A 22,441-nucleotide genomic window follows, 5' to 3' on the forward strand; every position below is an offset into this window, starting at 1 on the left:
TTAATATTTTTTCATGAAACTTGAAACATGGATGGATGGCAATATGGACATTATGCACATCATTTCATTTTGTTCCTACGTCAAAAATTCTGGTTGCTATGGCAACAAATAGACTAGAAATACTGCTGAAAATGGTGGTTTTGTGGATCCTGCAATAACTTTAAAAGTTCTTAATATTTTTTTATGAAACTTGCAACATGGAAAGATGGCAATATGGACATTATGCACGTCATTTCATTTCGTTCCTATGTCAAAAATTGTGGTTGCTATGGCAACCAAAAAAATTATATGAAAATGGTGGAATTTCAGAAAATGGTGGAGCCGGTAGGGGACAATATTGTTTGACAATAGCCTTGTTTAAATAAGTTGAGTTTTGAGACGAAAGTGGAAAGTGCCCTTAAGACACTGCCTTTTTATGTGGTTTCTACTAATACTTAATACTGTAAAAAATGTATTAAATTAGTTCTCAGTCTGATATAAGGGAGGTTACTCCTTTATTGCACATGATAGCATGAGGCTGAATTGTTTGCCCATGTTTGTTGTGAACTGTTCTGGTAATGATACTGAAATTATTTTGACAATTTGTAATAGTACATACTGATATTATTATTTAACAAGTATAAACTTTTCAGTGCACAATTTGTAATTGTACATTTCAGTATTGTTACTGAACAAGTCTTTATATTATTCCAGTGCAAGACAATGATATCAGGTGGAGAGATTGCTGTGTTTGCGTCGCGGTGTGGCAGTGACAGGTTCTGGCACCCATCCTGTTTCGTGTGTATGACGTGTGAGGAGCTGCTGGTTGACCTGATCTACTTCTACCGGGATGGACAGCTCTACTGTGGGAGACACCACGCCGAGCTGATCAAACCAAGATGTGCCGCATGTGATGAGGTAATTCAAACAAACATGTGACACTATTAGGTAGCCCTATGGTTTCAGCATGTAGTGACACTATAAGGTAGCCCTATGGTTTCAGCATGTAGAAAGTTGGTCTTCAATATTTGCACTGACCTGGTGTTAAGAAGTTGAAAAATAAAACCAGGCAAACTAAAAATTAAAGTGTGATTGAGTGCTTGAAAAGAAAGGAAACACAAAAGCAAAATATTTCTTCCTTCATTAATATCATAACCATCCAATCAACTTTGAAAATGTCAAAACCATATAAAAGCTCTCATCTTGCAAACTTATTTCTTATGGAAATTTTGAGATTTTTATGTGCCCCACCACAATAGTGGGGGACATATTGTTTTTGCCCTGTCTGTTGGTCTGTCTGTTGGTTTGTGCCAACTTTAACATTTTGCAATAACTTTTGCTATATTGAAGATAGCAACTTCATATTTGGCATGCATGTGTATCTCATGGAGCTGCACATTTTGAGTGGTATAAGGTCAAGGTCATCCTTTAAGGTCAAAGGTAAAAAAAACACTAAATCAAAGCGGCGCAGAAGGGGACATAGTGTTTCTGACAAACACATTTCTTGTTTTTACCATGCATCATCTGAACTTGATATCATACTTATCAGAGAGTTTCAAACATCCTAAATGTATTCCAATTATTTTGAACATTTATTAGCTAAGCAGGCATGCGAAAGATGGCACAAATGGTCTTTACATCTTGAATCTGATCTGAATCTTGTTTTGTTTTTTTTGTTTCAGATTATTTTCGCAGATGAGTGTACAGAGGCAGAAGGTCGTAGCTGGCACATGAAGCACTTCTCCTGCTTTGAGTGCGACGCCCAGTTAGGTGGTCAGAGGTACATCATGCGGGAAGGGCGGCCATTTTGTTGTGTCTGCTTCGAGAGGATGTTTGCGGAATTCTGTGATACATGCGGTGAGCACATCGGTGTCGATCAAGGACAGATGACCCATGAAGGTCAACATTGGCACGCAACACCAAACTGCTTTAAGTGCCACACGTGTCAAAAATCGTTACTAGGGCAACCATTTCTGCCAAAGCACGGTGTTATATACTGTTCAGCAGCTTGTTCACGCGCTGGGGCTGGTATGAATGCGCAACCGCATCGTAAAGCCGAAGAGTTTATGAAGGATATAAACAATATTCGTCTGGGGTCCCCGATCAGTCACGCCATGCAGGAGAGCAGTGTGATGGCTCTACAGGAAGTCTTACGACAGCAGTACAGCATACCTGACAGCTGCCCGTCGTCTGACCGTGACCAGGGGTACGCCACAAGCAGCAACAGCGAGGTGTACGCACCGGGAATGTACGAACCCCCCACCAAAGCCAGACTGGAGATGTCAGGATATGAGATCAATATGGACTGCTTGGTAGATGCTCTACCTTTGCATGATGCCAAAAAGAAGAGACTTTCGCAGTTATCCATGCCAGATCTATCGAAGGAGCAGTTGAACTGTGGTGGTTCTGATAAGGCGAGTTCATGTGTCTCCCGAAGCAGGAGTGTCAGTCGCAGTAGATCTGGCTCGGAGAAAAATCTTGGTGTTAAGTTCAGTGGTAATGCACAAGCGAATTACTATCATCCGGAAGTACCCACAAATTTTATCCAGTCATACAGTGGTATGCAAAAATTAACTGCTCAAAATGGGGCAGCCAATCGGTCGTTTCCTGAACTGAGGTCAGGTAACTCCCCTGTGGAAGATATTAATGAGTTGTCATTGCCCGACGATGAAAAGATGAACCCAATCTCCCGCCCCCCTCCGGAGAGGTCACATCGTCGCCATGGAAACAAACGGTATCCCAGAAGCCAAAGTTTTGAGGGCAGAGCCTCAATGCTGGCAGAAGTTAGTCAGAACGGCGAACATGAACGCAAGAAAATACTTAAAAACCCTAACCAGAACATGTCGCATACTTCTGAACTGTCAATGTCGATGGACCGCGGTGTGAATCATTACGATGAAAGTTATTCATGCAGCACGTGTTCCAGTTCCAGTGACTCAGAGGACGATTTTGACTATTACTATGACAGTCCTAGTAAGGGAGCTCCCAGGATTGCTTACGTTGATAATTTCGGATTTGCTGGAGCGAATAAAAGTGCGACTTTGGGTCGGCCTGTACGTAGACACAAGAATAAAAAGGACAAATGTACGATATCGTAGTTGATCTATTCGATGTTTGCTTGGGTTTACCCTGAAAGTTGCCAAATTTGCCTGTTTTCAGTGATTGTTTGCGATTGTAATTGTCTTTTAATCTGCAAATTGACGATTAAAAGACATTCCTGTGGGAGATGATTGGACATAAATCATAGATATGAACAACTAGATCAATTAGATAGTTGTGAAGACATTCAATGGCAGAACAAATCAAACGGTGTACAAAATTTGAACAAAATCTTTTAGATGTTTCACTGTTTTGAAAATGCATGTATTTATAGTCATCAACATTAACTAAAAAGGCGTGTAACCAAATCTCTCTTATTACAAAAAAAATGTGGTGCTTTACAAAATGATTTATGCAAGGTTCATTGAGGTACAAGCATGTTTTGTGCTTTGATTTTTTTTTTTACAACTGCCAAAGAATTAATCAAAAGTTTATTCATTTTGTATTTTCAGGCATGTGTCTTTAAGGATAAGCTTTGCTTTAAATTGAGCTAAAAAGATGCATATTGTGGTACAGTGCTTACCAGTTTGACATATAATTTATGTAGTGTAGAAGATGTTTTACATTATACAATAAATGATATTAGTGTGGCCTGTATTTTATATTAACTGTGCCTCATTTTGTTGTTAGTTACGACAACAGTCAATTTGTGATATCAGTTGTTTTTATTTATAAGTGTTCACTTTTTTGTCATAAGTAATGACAACATGCATCATTTATTGTTGTTTTTTTTGCATCATTTTTATCATGTATTATGTACAATATATATATATATAAATGGTCCGCATATTGTTAATAGAACTGTTTAAATAATGTTACTCAAGTACTTGTGTTTGTTTTTCAAAATGTATTTTAGTTGACATGAAGTTTGTTCTGGAAAAAGATGATGCATCACAATGTTTTGTCACTAAATAATCATTATTACATATAAATAACAGTGTTGCAGTTGATTTTTTTTAATTTTAAAGCAGATTTCTGTAATGACAATGAACAAAAAGTAACTTAAAAAGCTTATCTATGAAAAATATATATTAGATTTTGTTATTAAATTATTGAGTTTAAGTTGTATTGATTTCGTAATAAGAAATTTTGTTGCAGTTTCCCTACTGATGATACTTCTATGCAGAATGCTTCATTGTGCTTGTAAACATTTTCCTTTGACGTTGTACTTGTTAATGCTTTTTGGATACTGCAAAAAGAACTGCTGACAAAATATTGTAGAATATTCCCGATAAATCAGTTTCTTTTGATATTTATTGAAATTTTATTTGATATGGAACACACAATGCCCACTCTGTGTTTGCAATTGCCAGTTCAGGGCGTCTTAAAGCAAAACTGCCAATAGTTGTTTCTACCTAAGTCAGTGGTATTATTCTCACTGATTTCATTTTTGACAAACAAGTATTCACCTTTTTCATTGCTCATTTTTATACACAGCAATATTTGTAAAACATTTTAATAGTAATAATTAATTTTGTATGAAAATGAATTTAACATTATTTTTGGTTGAATTAGTTTCTTTTAACAAGGTTAAATTTGAGAAATTATTTTATTTTTGTGAAACATCACTGATGTAATGAAAAATTATCATGGTCTTTTTCAACTGCTTATCATTACTTAATCAAGACAAAATATCAAAAAATGAAATAAAGCATTTAATAAAAGTAGGGCCTTTAAAGAATTACATACATGTCGAATCAAGAGAACAGCTATTAAAACAAAATGTTAAAATAAAAAATAAAATTGATTTCTGAAATGCATGAGTACTTGTCAATACTTGACTAAGTAACATGTAAGCCACCTATGTTTGTTGATGTCTGTACCCAGTCTTACATTTTATTTGTAACGTTATTTATAAAGTATTAAAAAAAAACTGATCAAAATTGTTTGTTGTAATTTATTACCATTCTGATTTGATTTCAAACAAATATAAGGTTCTTCATTATTAATAAGAGAAATGAAAATTCCTGTGGTCACCATATGTCCATCATTGTTTGTCATGTGTTGTCAACTGTAAGCTCATTTTCACTCTAGATTCCAGCGGTTAGATTTTTCTGTGGATCTGCTGATTTCTGGGGATCCTATTTTTCTGAGTGGTCCATTCTAATATCCATGTTAATTAAAAAAAGAATTGTTTGAGAGTGGTTCGACCGATTGACTGGGCATGTTTTATTAGGGGATTTTTTGTGTGTGAAACCATGGCAACATTATGGGCACATTGCAATAGTAGCATTTTTTTAAATGAACAACGTCAGTGGATGTCAATCAACATAGATCTTACAAAACTTATTGGTTATTCTTTGCCGACTTGTTTACAAATGTTTTCATTTTGAAGGAAATGAAGATAATTAAAAGAACAAACGACACTTACAAAATAAAATCAGTGAAAATCTATTTTAAATTGGAAAAGCTAGAAACAGCTGTGTATATAGCAATACTAGTTTTTGAATGGCTAAGAAAGATTGAATGTTCTGGTAGAGCAAAATGTTTCGTGTAAAAAAAAGCTGCGCTTGTGAACACAATGCCCCCTACTGCGTTCTGAAGTCCCACAGCAGCTATTTTGGAGAAAACCAGGCCAATAACTTAGCCAAAAATCAATGGACCAAAATGTAACTCATACTTCATCTGTAAGTCATGTAGGTAGACTCAAATACCAAAAATCAGCTCCATATCTCAAAGATTTGTGTAAAAAAAAATCCGCAAACGGTAACAATATAGAAAAAATTTAAGTTCATGGCCCATAACTTCGCAAAAAAAAATCAATGGACCGAAACAAATTTCACACTTCGTTGGTGGGTCACGTAGGTAGGCTCACCAAAAATCAGCTCAATATCTGAAAGCGTTGCATAAAAAAACTCTGGAAAACGGTTATTATAGAAAAAACTCCAAGGCCGATTACTTCGTAAAAAATCCATGGGCCAGAACGTATTTCAAACTTCATCTGTAAGTCATGTAGGTAGACTCACCAAAAATCAGCTCAATATCTGAAAGCGTTATTCACAAAAACTCTGGAAAATGGACATAGAGAAAAAATTAAGTTCAACGCCATAACTAAATCACAAATCAATGGACCATAAAGAATTTCACACTTCATCTGTAGGGCAAGTATGTGGACTCACCAAAAATCAGCTCAATACTTGAATGCATTGCATAAATAAGATGGCCTGAAAGGCCAAAAGTCGCTCACATGAGATACATAGGAACTGACCTGCTCTGTGCAGCATAAGATATTATAAGAACAAATGTGCTGACCAACTTTCATGAATGACTGTGGTCACTTTGAGTTTTAACATTGTTGTACTATAGCCATATACAGCGAGATAAGAAAAAATGCCTCACACCTTGGTGGCACCACCAATGTTTTTTCAAGCAACTGGAACCATTTTCGAACGCGTCCAAGATATCATTAGGAAAATTCCTCTGACTGAAGATCAGACAATAAATGTGGCCTTGAATGTTAACAAGGTTGTACTTAAGCCATATAAGGAAAAATTCCCTGTCCCCAGGCGGCCATGTTTTTCAAGCAACTGGAACCATTTTTGAACTCGTCCAAGATATTATTGGGACAAATCGTCCAACCAATTTTCATGATGATCTGACAATAAATGTGGCCTCTATAGAGTGTTAACAAGGTTTTACTAAAGCCATATAAGGAAAAATTTCCCGCCCCCTGGTGGCCAAGTTTTTCAACCAACCAGAACCATTTTCGATCTTGTACCAGATATCATTGGCATAAATCTTCTGACCCAATTTTATGAAGATCGGACAATAAATGTGGCATCTAGAGTGTTAACAAGGCAAATGTTGGCGACGCAGGACGGAAAAATGCGATCACAAAAGCTCACCATGAGTGCTCAGAGGAGCTAAAACATCCGGAAAATGGTTATTATAGAGAAAATGTATGTACCCAATTTTGTCTCAAATCTCTATGCCTTTTACTTTCTATTAAAAGAAGCTCCTACATTTGTTATATCCCTTTAACCCTTTCCTTCTCAGAGGCAAAGTGAAAATGGCTATGTGCAAACAGCATAGAACCAGAACAGCCTGCGAGTAACTTGCAGTCTGTTCAGGTTTAATGCTGTTTGCTGCTCATCAGTATCTAAGGGTTGGAATTGAAGCCTTTAACACTTGAATCTAGTAAGAAAGGTCTTTAATTAAATTTAACTTTCTGAAGGACTACAAATGCGTGAAAATACGTTATCTATGTGGTAAAGGGTTAAAAAATGTTACTTCTCTTGTAAAAATGACCTATGCCTGCCAAATGATAAAGTGTCTCCCTTTAAAGCTAATTATTTCCCTTGTCAAAAATTTAGATCCGTCAAAAGCATGTATCTTCATCAAAAATGAACAGACTGGAGCTAATTTTACACTTTATGTGTAGGTGGACTCGCATACCAAAACTCAGCTCAATATCTTCATCAAAAATGAACAGACTGGAGCTAATTTTACACTTTATGTGTAGGTGGACTCGCATACCAAAACTCAGCTCAATATCTTAATGTGTTGCTTTAAAAACCTCTGGAAAACAGAGTGCTGGACGGACAGAGAGTGCGACTGTTATATGCCACCCTACCGGAACATAAAAAGATCCTGCGTCTATTAATTTAACACTGTTAAAAAGCTGATTATATAAAGATTTTTGTTTTCAAGAACAATTACAACAATTAACAAGAGGCCCATGAGGGCCTGAATCGCTCTTCTGCTATAAACACTGTGCAAGTTTGGAAAGAATAAGATGGAAACTGTGTACTTAATTGCGCAAACAAGAAGAATTTTCTCAAATGCAAGGGGAGATTATTGTGTAATTATTTTTCAGATACTGCTCATATTCAATAGGATTCAAGTCATCATTGATATAAAATATTGTGCAAATTTGGAAATAATTGGATGAAAACTGTGGAATTAATTGCGTAAACAAGCGGGATTTCAAAATCTTCTCATAATCAAGGGGAAGTCATTCTGGACTTATTGCTTCGACAACAAGGGCTGTTTCTAAAACATGCCCCATATGGGCTGTCAGTTGTAGTGGTAGCCATTGTGTGAATACGTTTTTTGTCACTGTGACCTTGACCTCTGACCTAGTGACCTGAAAATCAATAGGGGTCATCTGCAAATCATGATCAATGTACCTATAAAGTTTCATGATCCTAGGCCTTATTATTCTTGAGTTATCATCCGGTAACCATTTTAGTGTTTTTGGTCACTGTGACCTTGACCTTTGACCTGAAAATTAATAGGGGTCATATGTCAGTCATGATCAATGTACCTATGAAGTTTCATGATCCTAGGCGTAAGCATTCTTGAGTTATCATCCGGAAACCATTTTATGTTTAGAGTCACTGTGACCTTTACCTTTGACCTAGTGACCTGAAAATCAATTGGGGTCATCTGCCAGTCATGATCAATGTAACTATGAAGTTTCATGATCCTAGGCCTAAGCATTCTTGATTTATCATCCGGACACCATTTTACTATTTCGAGTCACTGTGACCTTGACCTTTGACCCAGTGACCTGAAAATCAATAGGGTTCGAGTCCTCATTAATATGAAGACACTAAACAAGTTTGAGAAGAATCTGATGAAAACTGTGGACTTTATTGGACAAACAAGAAAAAGTTAGTGTTGCAAGTATGAAAGCAATAGCTTTGATACTTAAGGAATAAAATGGACCTAAACACAAAACTTCACCAAAATTTTCAATTTTTTAAGTATAAAAAGGGCACATAATTCTGTCAAAATGCAAGCCAGAGTTATCTTACTTTGCCAGCCCAGTCCCCTGATGATAGTAAGTAAGTGTACCAAGTTTGAATGCAATAGCATTGATACTTTATGAGAAAAGTGGACCTAAACGCAATACTTAACCGGACGCCGACACCGACGCCAAGGTGATGACAATAGCTCATTTTTTTTTTCAAAAAATAGATGAGCTAAAAAAGGCAAGGGCTGTTTGGTTGGGTCACTTGGGTTTACATAAACACATAAGGCAAGGACTGTTTGGTTGGGTCACTTGGGTTTACATAAACACATAAGGCAAGGACTGTTTGGTTGGGTCACTTGGGTTTACATAAATACATATTGTTCATGGATGGTCAAAACCAACAACAAAAGTAAACAATCGAAGAATAACTAAAACCAACTGTGCAATGAAAACAACCTTTAGTCAAGTAAATTAAAGCTAACAAAAGATAAGTTAATGTGTATAAATGAATAAATTAAAACACTGCCATACTATCCATATTGTCAAACATCACAGCAATTTTTAATACTTGGCAGTTGGCACAATAAATTAACGACATAATTTTCAACAATCACAATAACAAATAAGTCAAATATAACAAATGCTTAAACACTAAATGCAAAGATAAATCATACATGTTTTAATACATGCATACATTTTGTATTATAATAAATAATTTCATAATAAATATTACTTTTGAGAGGCAATGAGAATTCTGTGTAAAATAAACATAAATGCACCTATGATGCCAATTTGTACATAAAACAGAAAGTTAACTCTTATTTTATACAATTTTTACCACATAGACAAAATAAAGTTTGTAAAGAAGTATAATTATTCAATCAGATAAGTTATTGTGCATACTTTCAAAAAAATATATCAGTACCTCGAAACAAAAGTTAAAAATGCTATACAAGTTATGAAACCAACACCTTTCTATAAGTAAACAAATGATAAAAAATAATTGAATAAAGATGAATTAGTCTACATTGTGCTACCTTAAACAAAACAATTCATGAGTACCTAACATCTGCAAGTCACTATTAAATATTGTAGAAACGTTGATTTCTTTTCCTGTACTCCAAAGCGTTAAGGACAAATGTACCAGGTATTAGCAATAGATTTTTTCGAAACAAACTACTAGTAAAATATATGTCCAGTCTATATGTGTAACGAAATACTAAAACGTGACATGGTGGACACCGGACCAGTCCGGTGACATTTTCTAGCCATTTGCTAAATCTAAGTTATCTCTTAGTCTAACACTTTAAATAAATGTATTTAAAAAGTGGATGGCCTTTTGTGGCCATTAAATATTAGCAAAAATAAAATAATTGTTGAAAGATTTTATATTTTGTTTTGCATAGTCAAGAGGGACAGGAGTGGGGGAAGCAATAAGGAGCAGGGTGCAGCAACTTGTTATTTTGATCTAGACAATCCCAATTTACCTAAATATCAAACATGAGCAAAGTTTGAGCCTTCTGTATATGACCTGATAAATCAAGCCACATTACAAAAATCATGTAGATGAAATACACAGAAAATAAAAATATGACCTGTGTAGAAATGTTTTATATAAATCTATTAAATCAAGAAGCACAATTCAGCTCCATTTTGCAATCTCAAAGGCAACCTTAGTCTGAATACACTCAACAGAATTGTCAGGATCAGTCAAGCAAAGTTCTGGTAGTTAAAAGTTCGTTTTTTTCAAATCCAGACACTGAATTATGAAGACAAAAAGGTCAGTGTTCAGTTGTCTAGTTGACAGAGGCATGCCACCCCACGGTTGATCCAGTGGTTTTCTGGCTGGTCAGACGGGAAGTTGATGGTCATGACCCAGTTAGTGGAGTGACCAGTGGTGGATAGAACACCGCGTCTAGCACTTGTCTTGTACACTGTAAGATATACAACAATGAAAACACTTGTCAAAAATAGTTGTTTGTAAAACTGGTATGACAAACACACATGACTTTCAGCTAAGTACAATTAATATGACTTTTTGTTCAAGTGTATATCAAAGTTTAATTAATTTTTTTATTTGCAAAGATCTTTGTCTCATTGACCCAAGCATTTGAGAAAATGTTTAAGAAAATCCTTAACAGGGCCAAGCGGATCTGGATTAGGAGTGGACATGAAAAACAGACATAAAAAATCAATCTTTATGTGTGACTTTGACCTGGCCTGAATGGCACATCTTCTGATCATCCTCTAATAGACATTGACCTCAATATTAGAGTCCATGTCCATGAAAATTCTTCAATACCAAGCATGACTGACTCATACCTTCTGCACATGTCTCAATGACATAATCCATGTTTCATGGAAAGACGTCAAAAAGTATAGGAGATATAGAGCACACAAGAAATGGTTGCTCAGATATTTGAGCTTAAATGACCACGATGACCTCGAGCCTGTCACTACCTTGTAAGTAATAAAGACAGTTATATGTGACATTTAATAGTGGCGTAAAAACATTTTCAAGCCATACAAAATACTAGCCTTAATTTCAACTCAACTGTCCATAAAAGTGGTAACTAAGAAACACTTAAGAAGCTACGTTAGATGGACAAAGGGACAGTTAGATGGACAAAGGTACAATTTGATGGACAAAGAGACAGTTAGATGGACAAAGGGACAGTTACATTGACAAAAGGACAGTTAGATGGACAAAGAGATAGTTAGATGGACAAAGGTACAGTTAAATGGACAAAGTGACAGTTAGATGGACAAAGGGGCAGTTAGATGGACAAAGGGACAGTTAAAGGGACAGTAAGATGGACAAAGGGACAGTTAGATGGACAAAGGGACAGTTAGATTGACAAAGGGACGTTTTAATGGACAAAGGGACAGTTAGATTGACAAAGGGACAGTTAGATGGACAAAGGTACAGAGGGACAGTTAGATAGACAAAGGGACAGTTAGATGGACAAAGGTACAGTTAGATGGACAAAGGGACAGTTAGATAGACGAAGGGACAGTTAGATGGAAAAAGGTACAGTTAGATGGACAAAGGGACAGTTAGATAGACGAAGGGACAGTTAGATGGAAAAAGGGACAGTTAGATGGACAAAGGGACAGGTACATAGACACAGGGACAGTAAGATAGACAAAGGGACAGTAAGATGGACAAAGGGATAGTTAGATGGACAAAGGGACAGTTAAATGGACAAAGAGAATTCAGATATTAACTTTCACACTTCGCAGTTGGTTTTCATAATTGTAATCATATGAGCAAGCCAATACATATGTCTACTACTCTTTCTTTTATAATATGTAGAGCACACACATGCTACAAAAGGAATTCATATATATATGAGCCTTGTCGCGACAAAACCTATATTTGTGACATCAATTATGGCGTTGGTAAATTCTCTGTAAAGTGACATCAACATTTTTTTTAATTTGCGCGATCACTGAAACATGTGTAGCTGTTTTGGACAGTTTTGTATTTGTGAAACATCTTTAGTATGAAATGACGTGATATGGATAATGAAATAGAAGTAAGTAATATAATTTATTATTATTAGTTATTTTGCAAAACTAGCGAACGAGACGTGTTTACAAATTAACCACCATGTTAAACGTTGTTAAGATATTCAGTGAACGAAAATTGTAGATTTACGGTAGAACTTATCAGACTAAAAGTTTGTTATTTTTATTTTTAGACCTACATGAATTTTTGTAAGAGTTTATCCCCACCTTTAATTGCAGCCATGGGGCTACACATAACAAGGCGTACAAATAGTTTGGTTTTTTCCCAATTACCCTGCTGACTCTAATTTGTTGTGCCGATCCTTAAGGCTAAACAGTTTTTCTAATTCAGAGCAAAATAGTCATATTTGTTATTTGTTAGTATTTGTTATCGATTTTTATTATAAACTCGACCATATCCTCTTAATTATTATTTATCCAACTTCTATACACTTAACGTATAGACTTAAATAGATTTATATGCAGGAAATTATATTGCATAGAATTTTGGAAGATTTATGTCACTTTTTATACTTGTTTTGGTAGGAAATAGCTTGCATATCGCACATATATATCTACATTGTCTGATATTATTCAATGACTGAGTGCAAAAACAATCTCTGTAATTTCGCGTATAGAAACATGTATTGATTATTTTGTGTTTGAATAATTTACATATATACGTTTCCATGAAGTTGGGACTCGACAATTCATTGTCCGCCCACTTTGGAAGAACTCCATCTGTAAGGTATTTACTTATGTAGGCCTATGATAATTGGTTGGTTCACACCACTGAGTAGAATTGTTAATATTTTTTCAGTATAACGGTTTTATAATGCTGTTTAACGAAAAGTGTAAAGGTGTAAAGATTCTAAAATGCAATACAAAGCGAAAGAAAAACAAAACTCTGACATAACCATACACATTGTCTTCGATTATAGTTACCAATGCAAATGAATATTATTCGCAAATGCATCATAATAGTATTTATTTTCATTTTCAGACACTATCAGTACTTCGGCATGAAGACGGAAGGGCCAGGTGTGGTAACAATGCGAACGGGAATCGGATGTCCTGAGGTCAAGATTACTGCGGCTATGGATGTCCTGAGGTCAAGATTACTGCGGCTATGGATGTCCTGAGGTCAAGATTACTGCGGCTATGGATGTCCTGAGGTCAAGATTACTGCGGCTATGGATGTCCTGAGGTCAAGATTACTGCGGCTATGGATGTCCTGAGGTCAAGATTACTGCGGCTATGGATGTCCTGAGGTCAAGATTACTGCGGCTATGGATGTCCTGAGGTCAAGATTACTGCGGCTATGGATGTCCTGAGGTCAAGATTACTGCGGCTATGGATGTCCTGAGGTCAAGGTTACTGCGGCTATGGATGTCCTGAGGTCAAGATTACTGCGGCTATGGATGTCCTGAGGTCAAGGTTACTGCGGCTATGGATGTCCTGAGGTCAAGATTACTGCGGCTATGGATGTCCTGAGGTCAAGGTTACTGCGGCTATGGATGGCGTCCATATTCCATACCAAGGTCCGCATATTGTAGAGGCCAAAGAACTCAGCCGAAACAGACAGGAGTACTTGTACAACATTGTCAGGCCATATCTCAGCGATGCTAACAAGGATGCTACTTGCCCTTACCCAGAAACATAACTATAGTTATGTTGTCGCATCTATGGCATCTACGGCAAAAGATTACACACATTATAATGTGAATATTTACAGGCTAATGACAAATAAGTTCAAACTTATTCTTCAGTACTTTTTGAATATCCTTAGGCCTAAATGTCTGTTTGAATACATTGGTTCATTTATAACACATTTAAATAACACTTTTTATGCCCCCGAAGGAGGGCATATAGTGATCGAACTGTCCGTCCGTCTGTCAGTCTGTCCGTCACACTTTGCTTTTAGGTTTCGAAAAATGCTCATAACTTCTATGTCGCTTCTGATAGCAATTTCATATTTGGCATGCATGTGTATATGGACAAGGCCTTTCCATACGCACACACATTTTGACCCCTGTGACTTTGACCTTGAACTTAGGGTCCGCGTTTAGGTTTCGAAAGCTGCGTTTAGGTTTCGAAAAAAGCTCATAACTTCTATCAAGCGTTTATAGGGGGCATATGTCATCCTATGGTGACAGCTCTTGTTTCATATCAAATAACATATTTGTATTCCCTTTTGCTTATTTCTATAGAAATCATGTCAAATGAATAATTCTACATACAAAATAAGCTGTATAATAAATACATTACATTATGAGCATGCTAAGAATAATTATAAAAAAAATAGCTAAGTGTGAAAAGTAGAAATTATTAAAGATTACTCGACTCTTAATTTTTAGAAAAGCACTTTTAAATTAATCTAACATTTCAACATAATGAAATTATTTTTATTATTTTTATTGGATATTGTTGGTTTATGTATTGTTGGTGTAATTGATAGTGTTTGTTTTGAACATGGTGTGTGTATTCCTATGAAAAACGTAATGATATGTTTTGAAAATATGTGAGATTGGTTTAGAAAAAAATGATTTAAACTGTATGGTTTGCTGGTCGATGTAAATACAGGTGGACTTTGTTGCTAAGCAACATATGTTAGATTACAGTATAATGTTAATCACAACTATTTTTTTGAACAAATAGACACCTGATAATATATATTTAACATAATAAATGTGTTCTTAAATTTTGTTTCATGTCTTGTTTATAAGTGTGATTTTGATGTAACAAACATCTGAATGCGGTTTACTTGAAAACGTTGTTGACATTGTAAACGTCAAAACACCTCTGCAGTTCTGTTACTAAAATAAAAGATTCTCAGTAAGTAATTGGGCTATATCTATAAATTTGGTATCATAATAACAAGCACAGAACAGTCTTTATCAATCTATAGAAAACTAAAAATGTGAAATTTTGTCACAAATACAGGTTTTTTCACGACATGGCTCATGTATTAGACAACACAAATTAATAAACAAAAAGTAATTGAGGAAAACAACATCAAACATTTACCTGGACAGCTGTAATTGTGCTTCTTTTCAAAGTCCTCTGTTTTACCAGGTTTCAACCATATCTGACGCAGGTTAGGGAATATAGAGTAATATCCATAGTTGTAACAATATTACATGAGACCAATCATGATCACAACAAGACATTTATCAAACAAACAATAACAATAGCATAATGGTATTTTTTTCTTAAAATGTGCCAATTCTTTCTGATGATAAATACAAATAAATTTAATTAGCTAATTTTACCATTACAATTTCTGATTTTTGTAAGGTATACCTCTTGAGGCCCATGTGATAAACATGCATCACATTTATATGCAGAATACCTTTGAGCTTTGCTGGGGGATACAGGTTTTTATACAGATGCCTAAAGTTCAGTCCCATATTAGTGCTTTCAGTCTGCACAGGCTAATCAGGGACACCATGCACTCTCCACTGGACACCATGCACTCTCCACTATCAGGGACACCATGCACTCTCCACTGGACACCATGCACTCTCCACTGGACACCATGCACTCTCCACTATCAGGCACACCATGCACTCTCCACTATCAGGGACACCATGCACTCTCTACTATCAGGGACACCATGCACTCTCCACTATCAGGGACACCATGCACTCTCCACTATCAGGGACACCATGCACTCTCCACTGGACACCATGCACTCTCCACTATCAGGCACACCATGCACTCTCCACTATCAGGGACACCATGCACTCTCCACTATCAGGGAAACCATGCACTCTCCACTATCAGGGACACCATGCACTCTCCACTATCAGGGACACCATGCACTCTCCACTATCAGGGACACCATGCACTCTCCACTGGACACCATGCACTCTCCACTATCAGGGACACCATGCACTCTCCACTGGACACCATGCAATCTCCACTATCAGGGACACCATGCACTCTCCACTGAACACCATGCACTCTCCACTGGACACCATGCACTCTCCACTGGACACCATGCACTCTCCACTGGACACCATGCACTCTCCACTATCAGGGACACCATGCACTCTCCACTGGACACCATGCACTCTCCACTGGACACCATGCACTCTCCACTATCAGGGACACAATGCACTCTCCACTATCAGGGACACCATGCACTCTCCACTATCAGGGACACCATGCACTCTCCACTATCAGGGACACCATGCACTCTCCACTATCATGGACACCATGCACTCTCCACTATCAGGGACACCATGCACTCTCCACTATCCTGGGACACCATGCACTCTCCACTATCAGGGACACCATGCACTCTCCACTATCAGGGACACCATGCTCTCTCCACTATCAGGGACACCATGCACTCTCCACTATCATGGACACCATGCACTCTCCACTATCAGGGACACCATGCACTCTCCACTATCAGGGACACCATGCACTCTCCACTATCATGGGCACCTTGCACTCTCCACTATCAGGGACACCATGCACTCTCCACTATCAGGGACACCATGCACTCTCCACTATCAGGGACACCATGCACTCTCCACTATCAGGGACACCATGCACTCTCCACTATCAGGGACACCATGCACTCTCAACTATCAGGGACACCATGCACTCTCAACTATCAGGGACACCATGCACTCTCAACTATCAGGGACACCATGCACTCTCCACTATCAGGGACACCATGCACTCTCCACTATCAGGGACACCATGCACTCTCCACTGGACACCATGCACTCTCCACTATCAGGGACACCATGCACTCTCCACTATCAGGGACACCATGCACTCTCCACTATCAGGGACACCATGCACTCTCCACTATCAGGGACACCATGCACTCTCCACTGGACACCATGCACTCTCCACTGGACACCATGCACTCTCCACTATCAGGCACACCATGCACTCTCCACTATCAGGGACACCATGCACTCTCCACTATCAGGGACACCATGCACTCTCCACTATCAGGGACACCATGCACTCTCCACTATCAGGGACACCATGCACTCTCCACTATCAGGGACACCATGCACTCTCCACTATCAGGGACACCATGCACTCGCCACTATCAGGGACACCATGCGCTCTCCACTATCAGGGACACCATGCACTCTCCACTATCAGGGACACCATGCACTCTCCACTATCAGGGACACAATGCACTCTCCACTATCAGGGACACCATGCAATCTCCACTATCAGGGACACCATGCACTCTCCACTATCAGGGACACCATGCACTCTCCACTGGACACCATGCAATCTCCACTATCAGGGACACCATGCACTCTCCACTATCAGGGACACCATGCACTCTCCACTGGACACCATGCACTCTCCACTGGACACCATGCACTCTCCACTATCAGGCACACCATGCATTCTCCACTATCAGGGACACCATGCACTCTCCACTATAAGGGACACCATGCACTCTCCACTATCAGGGACACCATGCACTCTCCACTATCAGGGACACCGTGCACTCTCCACTATCAGGGACACCATGCACTCTCCACTATCAGGGACACCGTGCACTCTCCACTATCAGGGACACCGTGCACTCTCCACTATCAGGGACACCATGCACTCTCCACTATCAGGGACACCATGCACTCTCCACTTTCAGGGACACCATGCACTCTCCACTATCATGGACACCATGCACTCTCCACTATCAGGGACACCATGCACTCTCCACCATCAGGGACACCATGCACTCTCCACTATCAGGGACACCATGCACTCTCCACTATCAGGGACACCATGCACTCTCCACTATCATGGACACCATGCACTCTCCACTATCAGGGACACCATGCACTCTCCACTATCAGGGACACCATGCACTCTCCACTATCAGGGACACAATGCACTCTCCACTATCAGGGACACCATGCACTCTCCACTATCAGGGACACCATGCACTCTCCACTATCAGGGACACCATGCACTCTCCACTATCAGACACACCATGCACTCTCCACTATCAGGGACACCATGCACTCTCCACTATCAAGGACACCATGCACTCTCCACTATCAGTGACACCATGTACTCTCCACTATCAGGGACACCATGCACTCTCCACTATCAGGGACACCATGCACTCTCCACTATCAGGGACACCATGCACTCTCCACTATCAGGGACACCATGCACTCTCCACTATCACGAACACCATGCACTCTCCACTATCAGGGACACCATGCACTCTCCACTATCAGGGACACCATGCACTCTCCACTATCAGGGACACCATGCCCTCTCCACTATCAGGGACACCATGCACTCTCCACTATCAGGGACACCATGCACTCTCCACTATCAGGGACACCATGCACTCTCCACTATCAGGGACACCATGCACTCTCCACTATCAGGGACACCATGCACTCTCCACTATCAAAGACACCATGCACTCTCCACTATCAGGGACACCATGCACTCTCCACTATCAGGGACACCTTGCACTCTCCACTATCATGGATTTGCTTCGTTGAAACGAAGTATGTTTTAAAAGAAAATCCATTCTTGATGGAAATTCTCGTCCCCAATTAAATTGTGCACGCTTATCTGGGACGACAAGCTTTGCACACGCATTTAGCCTGTTCAACTTTAGTAAGTAGTTTCAGACCACTGCATAATACTTAGTGGAGTTACAAGAAAGGATACAACAGGCACTATTTCATGGAGTATTTTTGGTTGTGACTCGTTGATCATTTTCTTCTGTCTGTCCCAACGCGCTCCCTCCATAAACAGACCTCTGACATAGGCACCGTTACTCTGGAAACGTGATATCTAACCTCTAATAACATGGAACATTACTATGCCTCTGGGGAAAAACACTACTTAATTTTATATCAACTTATATCAACTTTTTAACTTAGGATTAGGACAAAATTAATTTTGTCAACTTAATACAAGTTATGTTTTACAATCCTTTTTTAAATATTATTCATGCAAATTATTCTATATTTATAAAAAAAATACACAATACAAAAAACATAAATATTTCATTGTTTGGTATTCCTAAATACTTTTGACTTCCAAACAGCAGTGTTGAACAAAACATTTAATATATATTTGATAGCAAAACTAAAAGTTACAAATATAGCAGATTTTAAGTCATTTTTTTTTATGTTTTAAAGCTTTACAATAATAATTTATTACGAGCTAGATATAACACGTACAATCTTATGTCTTTTGTAAATGTACACATGGTAATAAAATAACTTGTAGTGTATCAATGTGACAACCCCCCATCCCCCCATCCCCGTCCCCAATCCCAACTTACAGGTTTCTGGGGCATGCTGGTATCATGACTCATCACCTCAAACTCAAAGCCCAGGTGGTCTATGGGTATCTGGAACTTGCGGGCGTAGTTCTGCAGCACGCCAGTCAGGAATGACTGAGTGAAGTAGAACCCTGATATCCACTTCACCACTGGGCTACCTGCAACCATAGCTTCCCTGCGTCATCATATAGGATAGACTTACACTAATATAATTGAGAGCAGTTAAGGCTGTTTGCATAAAAAATGACAGACACACACACGTCACACACGGATGGGCAACCAAAATCACTGTATCCCAATAGGAAACCAACATCACTGTATCCCAATAGGCAACCAACATCACTGTATCCCAATAGGCAACCAACATCACTGTATCCCAATAGGCAACCAACATCACTGTATCCCAATAGGCAACAATCATCACTGAATCCCAATAGGCAACCAACATCACTGTATCCCAGGGCAACCAACATCACTGTATCCCAAAAGGCAACCAACATCACTGTATCCCAATAGGCAACCAACATCACTGTATCCCAATAGGCAACCAACATCACTGTATACCAGGGCAACCAACATCACTGTATCCCAATCATATGATCTTGATCTGGGAAAACTGGGCTTAATGCATGTGCATAGTGTTGTCCCAGATTAGCCTGTGAGGCTTAATGCATGTGCATAGTGTTGTCCCAGATTAGCCTGTGAGGCTTAATGCATGTGCATAGTGTTGTCCCAGATCAGCCTGCACAGTCTAATCAGAAATAACACTGTTTCCTTAAACTGGCTTTTCGCTTAGAATAGACTACATTTAAATATAAATGTATAAAAGCGGAAAGTGCCATCCCTGATCCAATTAGACTGCACAGGCTAATCTGGTACAATACTTTACACACATAGCCCAGCTTTCCCAGATCTATACTCATATACATAATACAAAAGGTATACAGCCACCATACCTGAGTAGATCCATTCCTTGAAGAAAGCCAGGCGGGCCAGCAGGTCGGTGATGTAGCTGCCCAGGGGCTTCAGGGAGGGGTAACTCTTGGCAGCCCACATGGCGGGCACCTGCAACCAGGGGCAGACAACCAATGGTCAATATTAAACCCTTTCCCACTCAGAAGCAAAGTGAAAATGGCTTTTGCAACCAGCATAAAACCAGAACAGCCTGCAAGTTACTCACGGGCTGCTCAGGTTTATGCTTTTTGCTGTACTCATCAGTACTTAATTGTTGGAAATGAAGCTTTTAAAATCTTAATCTTGTAGGGAAGGTCTTTATTTAAATGTGATTTTCTAACGGACTGAACTTGTGTTGAAATGCATATTTATGTGGTGAAGGGTTAAATCTGAGACAAATTTTGAGATTGAGGGGTACATCAATGGTCTGTGAGATTGAGGGGTACATCAATGGTCTGTGAGATTGAGGGGTACATCAATGGTCTGTGAGATTGAGGGGTACATCAATGGTCTATGAGATTGAGGGGTACATCAATGGCCTGTGAGATTGAGGGGTACATTAATGGTCTGTGAGATTGAGGGGTACATCAATGGTCTGTGAGATTAAGGGGTACATCAATGGTCTGTGAGATTGAGGGGTACATCAATGGTCTGTGAGATTGAGGGGTACATCAATGGCCTGTGAGATTGAGGGGTACATTAATGGTCTGTGAGATTGAGGGGTACATCAATGGTCTGTGAGATTGAGGGGAACATCAATGGCCTGTGAGATTGAGGGGTACATTAATGGTCTGTGAGATTGAGGGGTACATCAATGGTCTGTGAGATTGAGGGATACATCAATGGTCTGTGAGATTGAGGGATACATCAATGGTCTGTGAGATTGAGGGATACATCAATGGTCTGTGAGATTGAGGGATACATCAATGGTCTGTGAGATTGAGGGATAATCAATGGTCTGTGAGATTGAGGGATACATCAATGGTCTGTGTTTGAGATTGAGGGGTACATCAATGGTCTGTGAGATTGAGGGGTACATCAATGGTCTGTGAGATCTAGGGGTACATCAATGGTCTGTGAGATTGAGGGGTACATCAATGGTCTGTGAGATTGAGGGGTACATCAATGGTCTGTGAGATTGAGGGGTACATCAATGGTCTGTGTTTCACAACTACTCCACATGATTATTTCCAAAACAATTTCAAAACACTATTTCATTACTTAATGATACATTAGTAATTTAAGACAAGTACATTGCACAAAAAGAGTTAAACATGCAACACCCTGTGTACCTTGCCAACCATCATGCTGTCGAACATGTCCTCCAGCTCAGAGGACATCAGTACGAGCCCCTTGATGGCCTTGCGTATGTCCTGCAGGCTAGTTCGCACCACTTGGATCAGCCGGTTGAACCGGATCAGCTCCTGTACCAGCACTGTGTTCATCGACTCCTCGTAACGCACCGGGTACCTGGCCTACAAGAATGAGACAGATTATTAAAATTTGTTTAAGTCAGGTCTTCTTTGCTTAACCCTTTTTCACTCTAATACGAATTCTGACCCATTTGTAGACCCTTAAAAGATAAAATTAAACAAGAGATTGCCAAGCAATATGGTCCCCTACCGGCTCCACCATTGTCAGAAATTCCACCATTGTCAGATTATTTTTTTTGTTGCCATAGCAACCGGAATTTTTGACGTAGGAACTAAATGAAATTACCTGCATTATGTCCATATTGCCATCTATCCATGTTTCAAGTTTTATGAAAAAATATGAAAAACTTTAAAAGTTATCACAGGATCCAGAAAACCACCATTTGCAGCAGTATTTATGCACGTCATTTCATTTTGTTCCTACGTCAAAAATTATGGTTGCATAATGTCCATATTGCC

The 22,441-nt window shown here is 38.9% G+C and overlaps 2 protein-coding genes across 5 annotated transcripts in view; one reads left to right on the forward strand and one right to left on the reverse strand.

Moving 5' to 3' along the window:
• Positions 1-4,961, forward strand: part of LOC127880545 (prickle planar cell polarity protein 3-A-like) — a 101,182-nt gene extending 96,221 nt beyond the window's left edge. For all 4 annotated transcript variants that reach the window (XM_052427859.1, XM_052427879.1, XM_052427872.1 and 1 more), the window contains 2 exons: positions 694-897; positions 1,662-4,961. In XM_052427859.1, coding sequence (XP_052283819.1) covers positions 694-897; positions 1,662-3,077 — 1,620 coding nt within the window. In that variant the 3' untranslated portion in view covers positions 3,078-4,961. The remainder of the gene's footprint in view (positions 1-693; positions 898-1,661) is intronic.
• A 4,256-nt stretch (positions 4,962-9,217) lies between these two features.
• The window catches only part of LOC127880583 (dynein axonemal heavy chain 3-like), a 185,847-nt gene continuing 172,623 nt past the window's right edge, over positions 9,218-22,441 (reverse strand). The window contains exons 79-84 of the mRNA XM_052427898.1: positions 21,842-22,024; positions 20,552-20,660; positions 19,596-19,753; positions 18,974-19,084; positions 15,314-15,374; positions 9,218-10,710 (exon numbers count right to left, since the gene is read on the reverse strand). Of these exons, the coding sequence (XP_052283858.1) occupies positions 10,565-10,710; positions 15,314-15,374; positions 18,974-19,084; positions 19,596-19,753; positions 20,552-20,660; positions 21,842-22,024 (768 nt within the window). The 3' untranslated portion in view covers positions 9,218-10,564. The remainder of the gene's footprint in view (positions 10,711-15,313; positions 15,375-18,973; positions 19,085-19,595; positions 19,754-20,551; positions 20,661-21,841; positions 22,025-22,441) is intronic.

Source organism: Dreissena polymorpha, chromosome 1 (assembly GCF_020536995.1).
Source record: "Dreissena polymorpha isolate Duluth1 chromosome 1, UMN_Dpol_1.0, whole genome shotgun sequence".
NCBI classification, from domain to species: Eukaryota; Metazoa; Mollusca; class Bivalvia; order Myida; family Dreissenidae; genus Dreissena; species Dreissena polymorpha.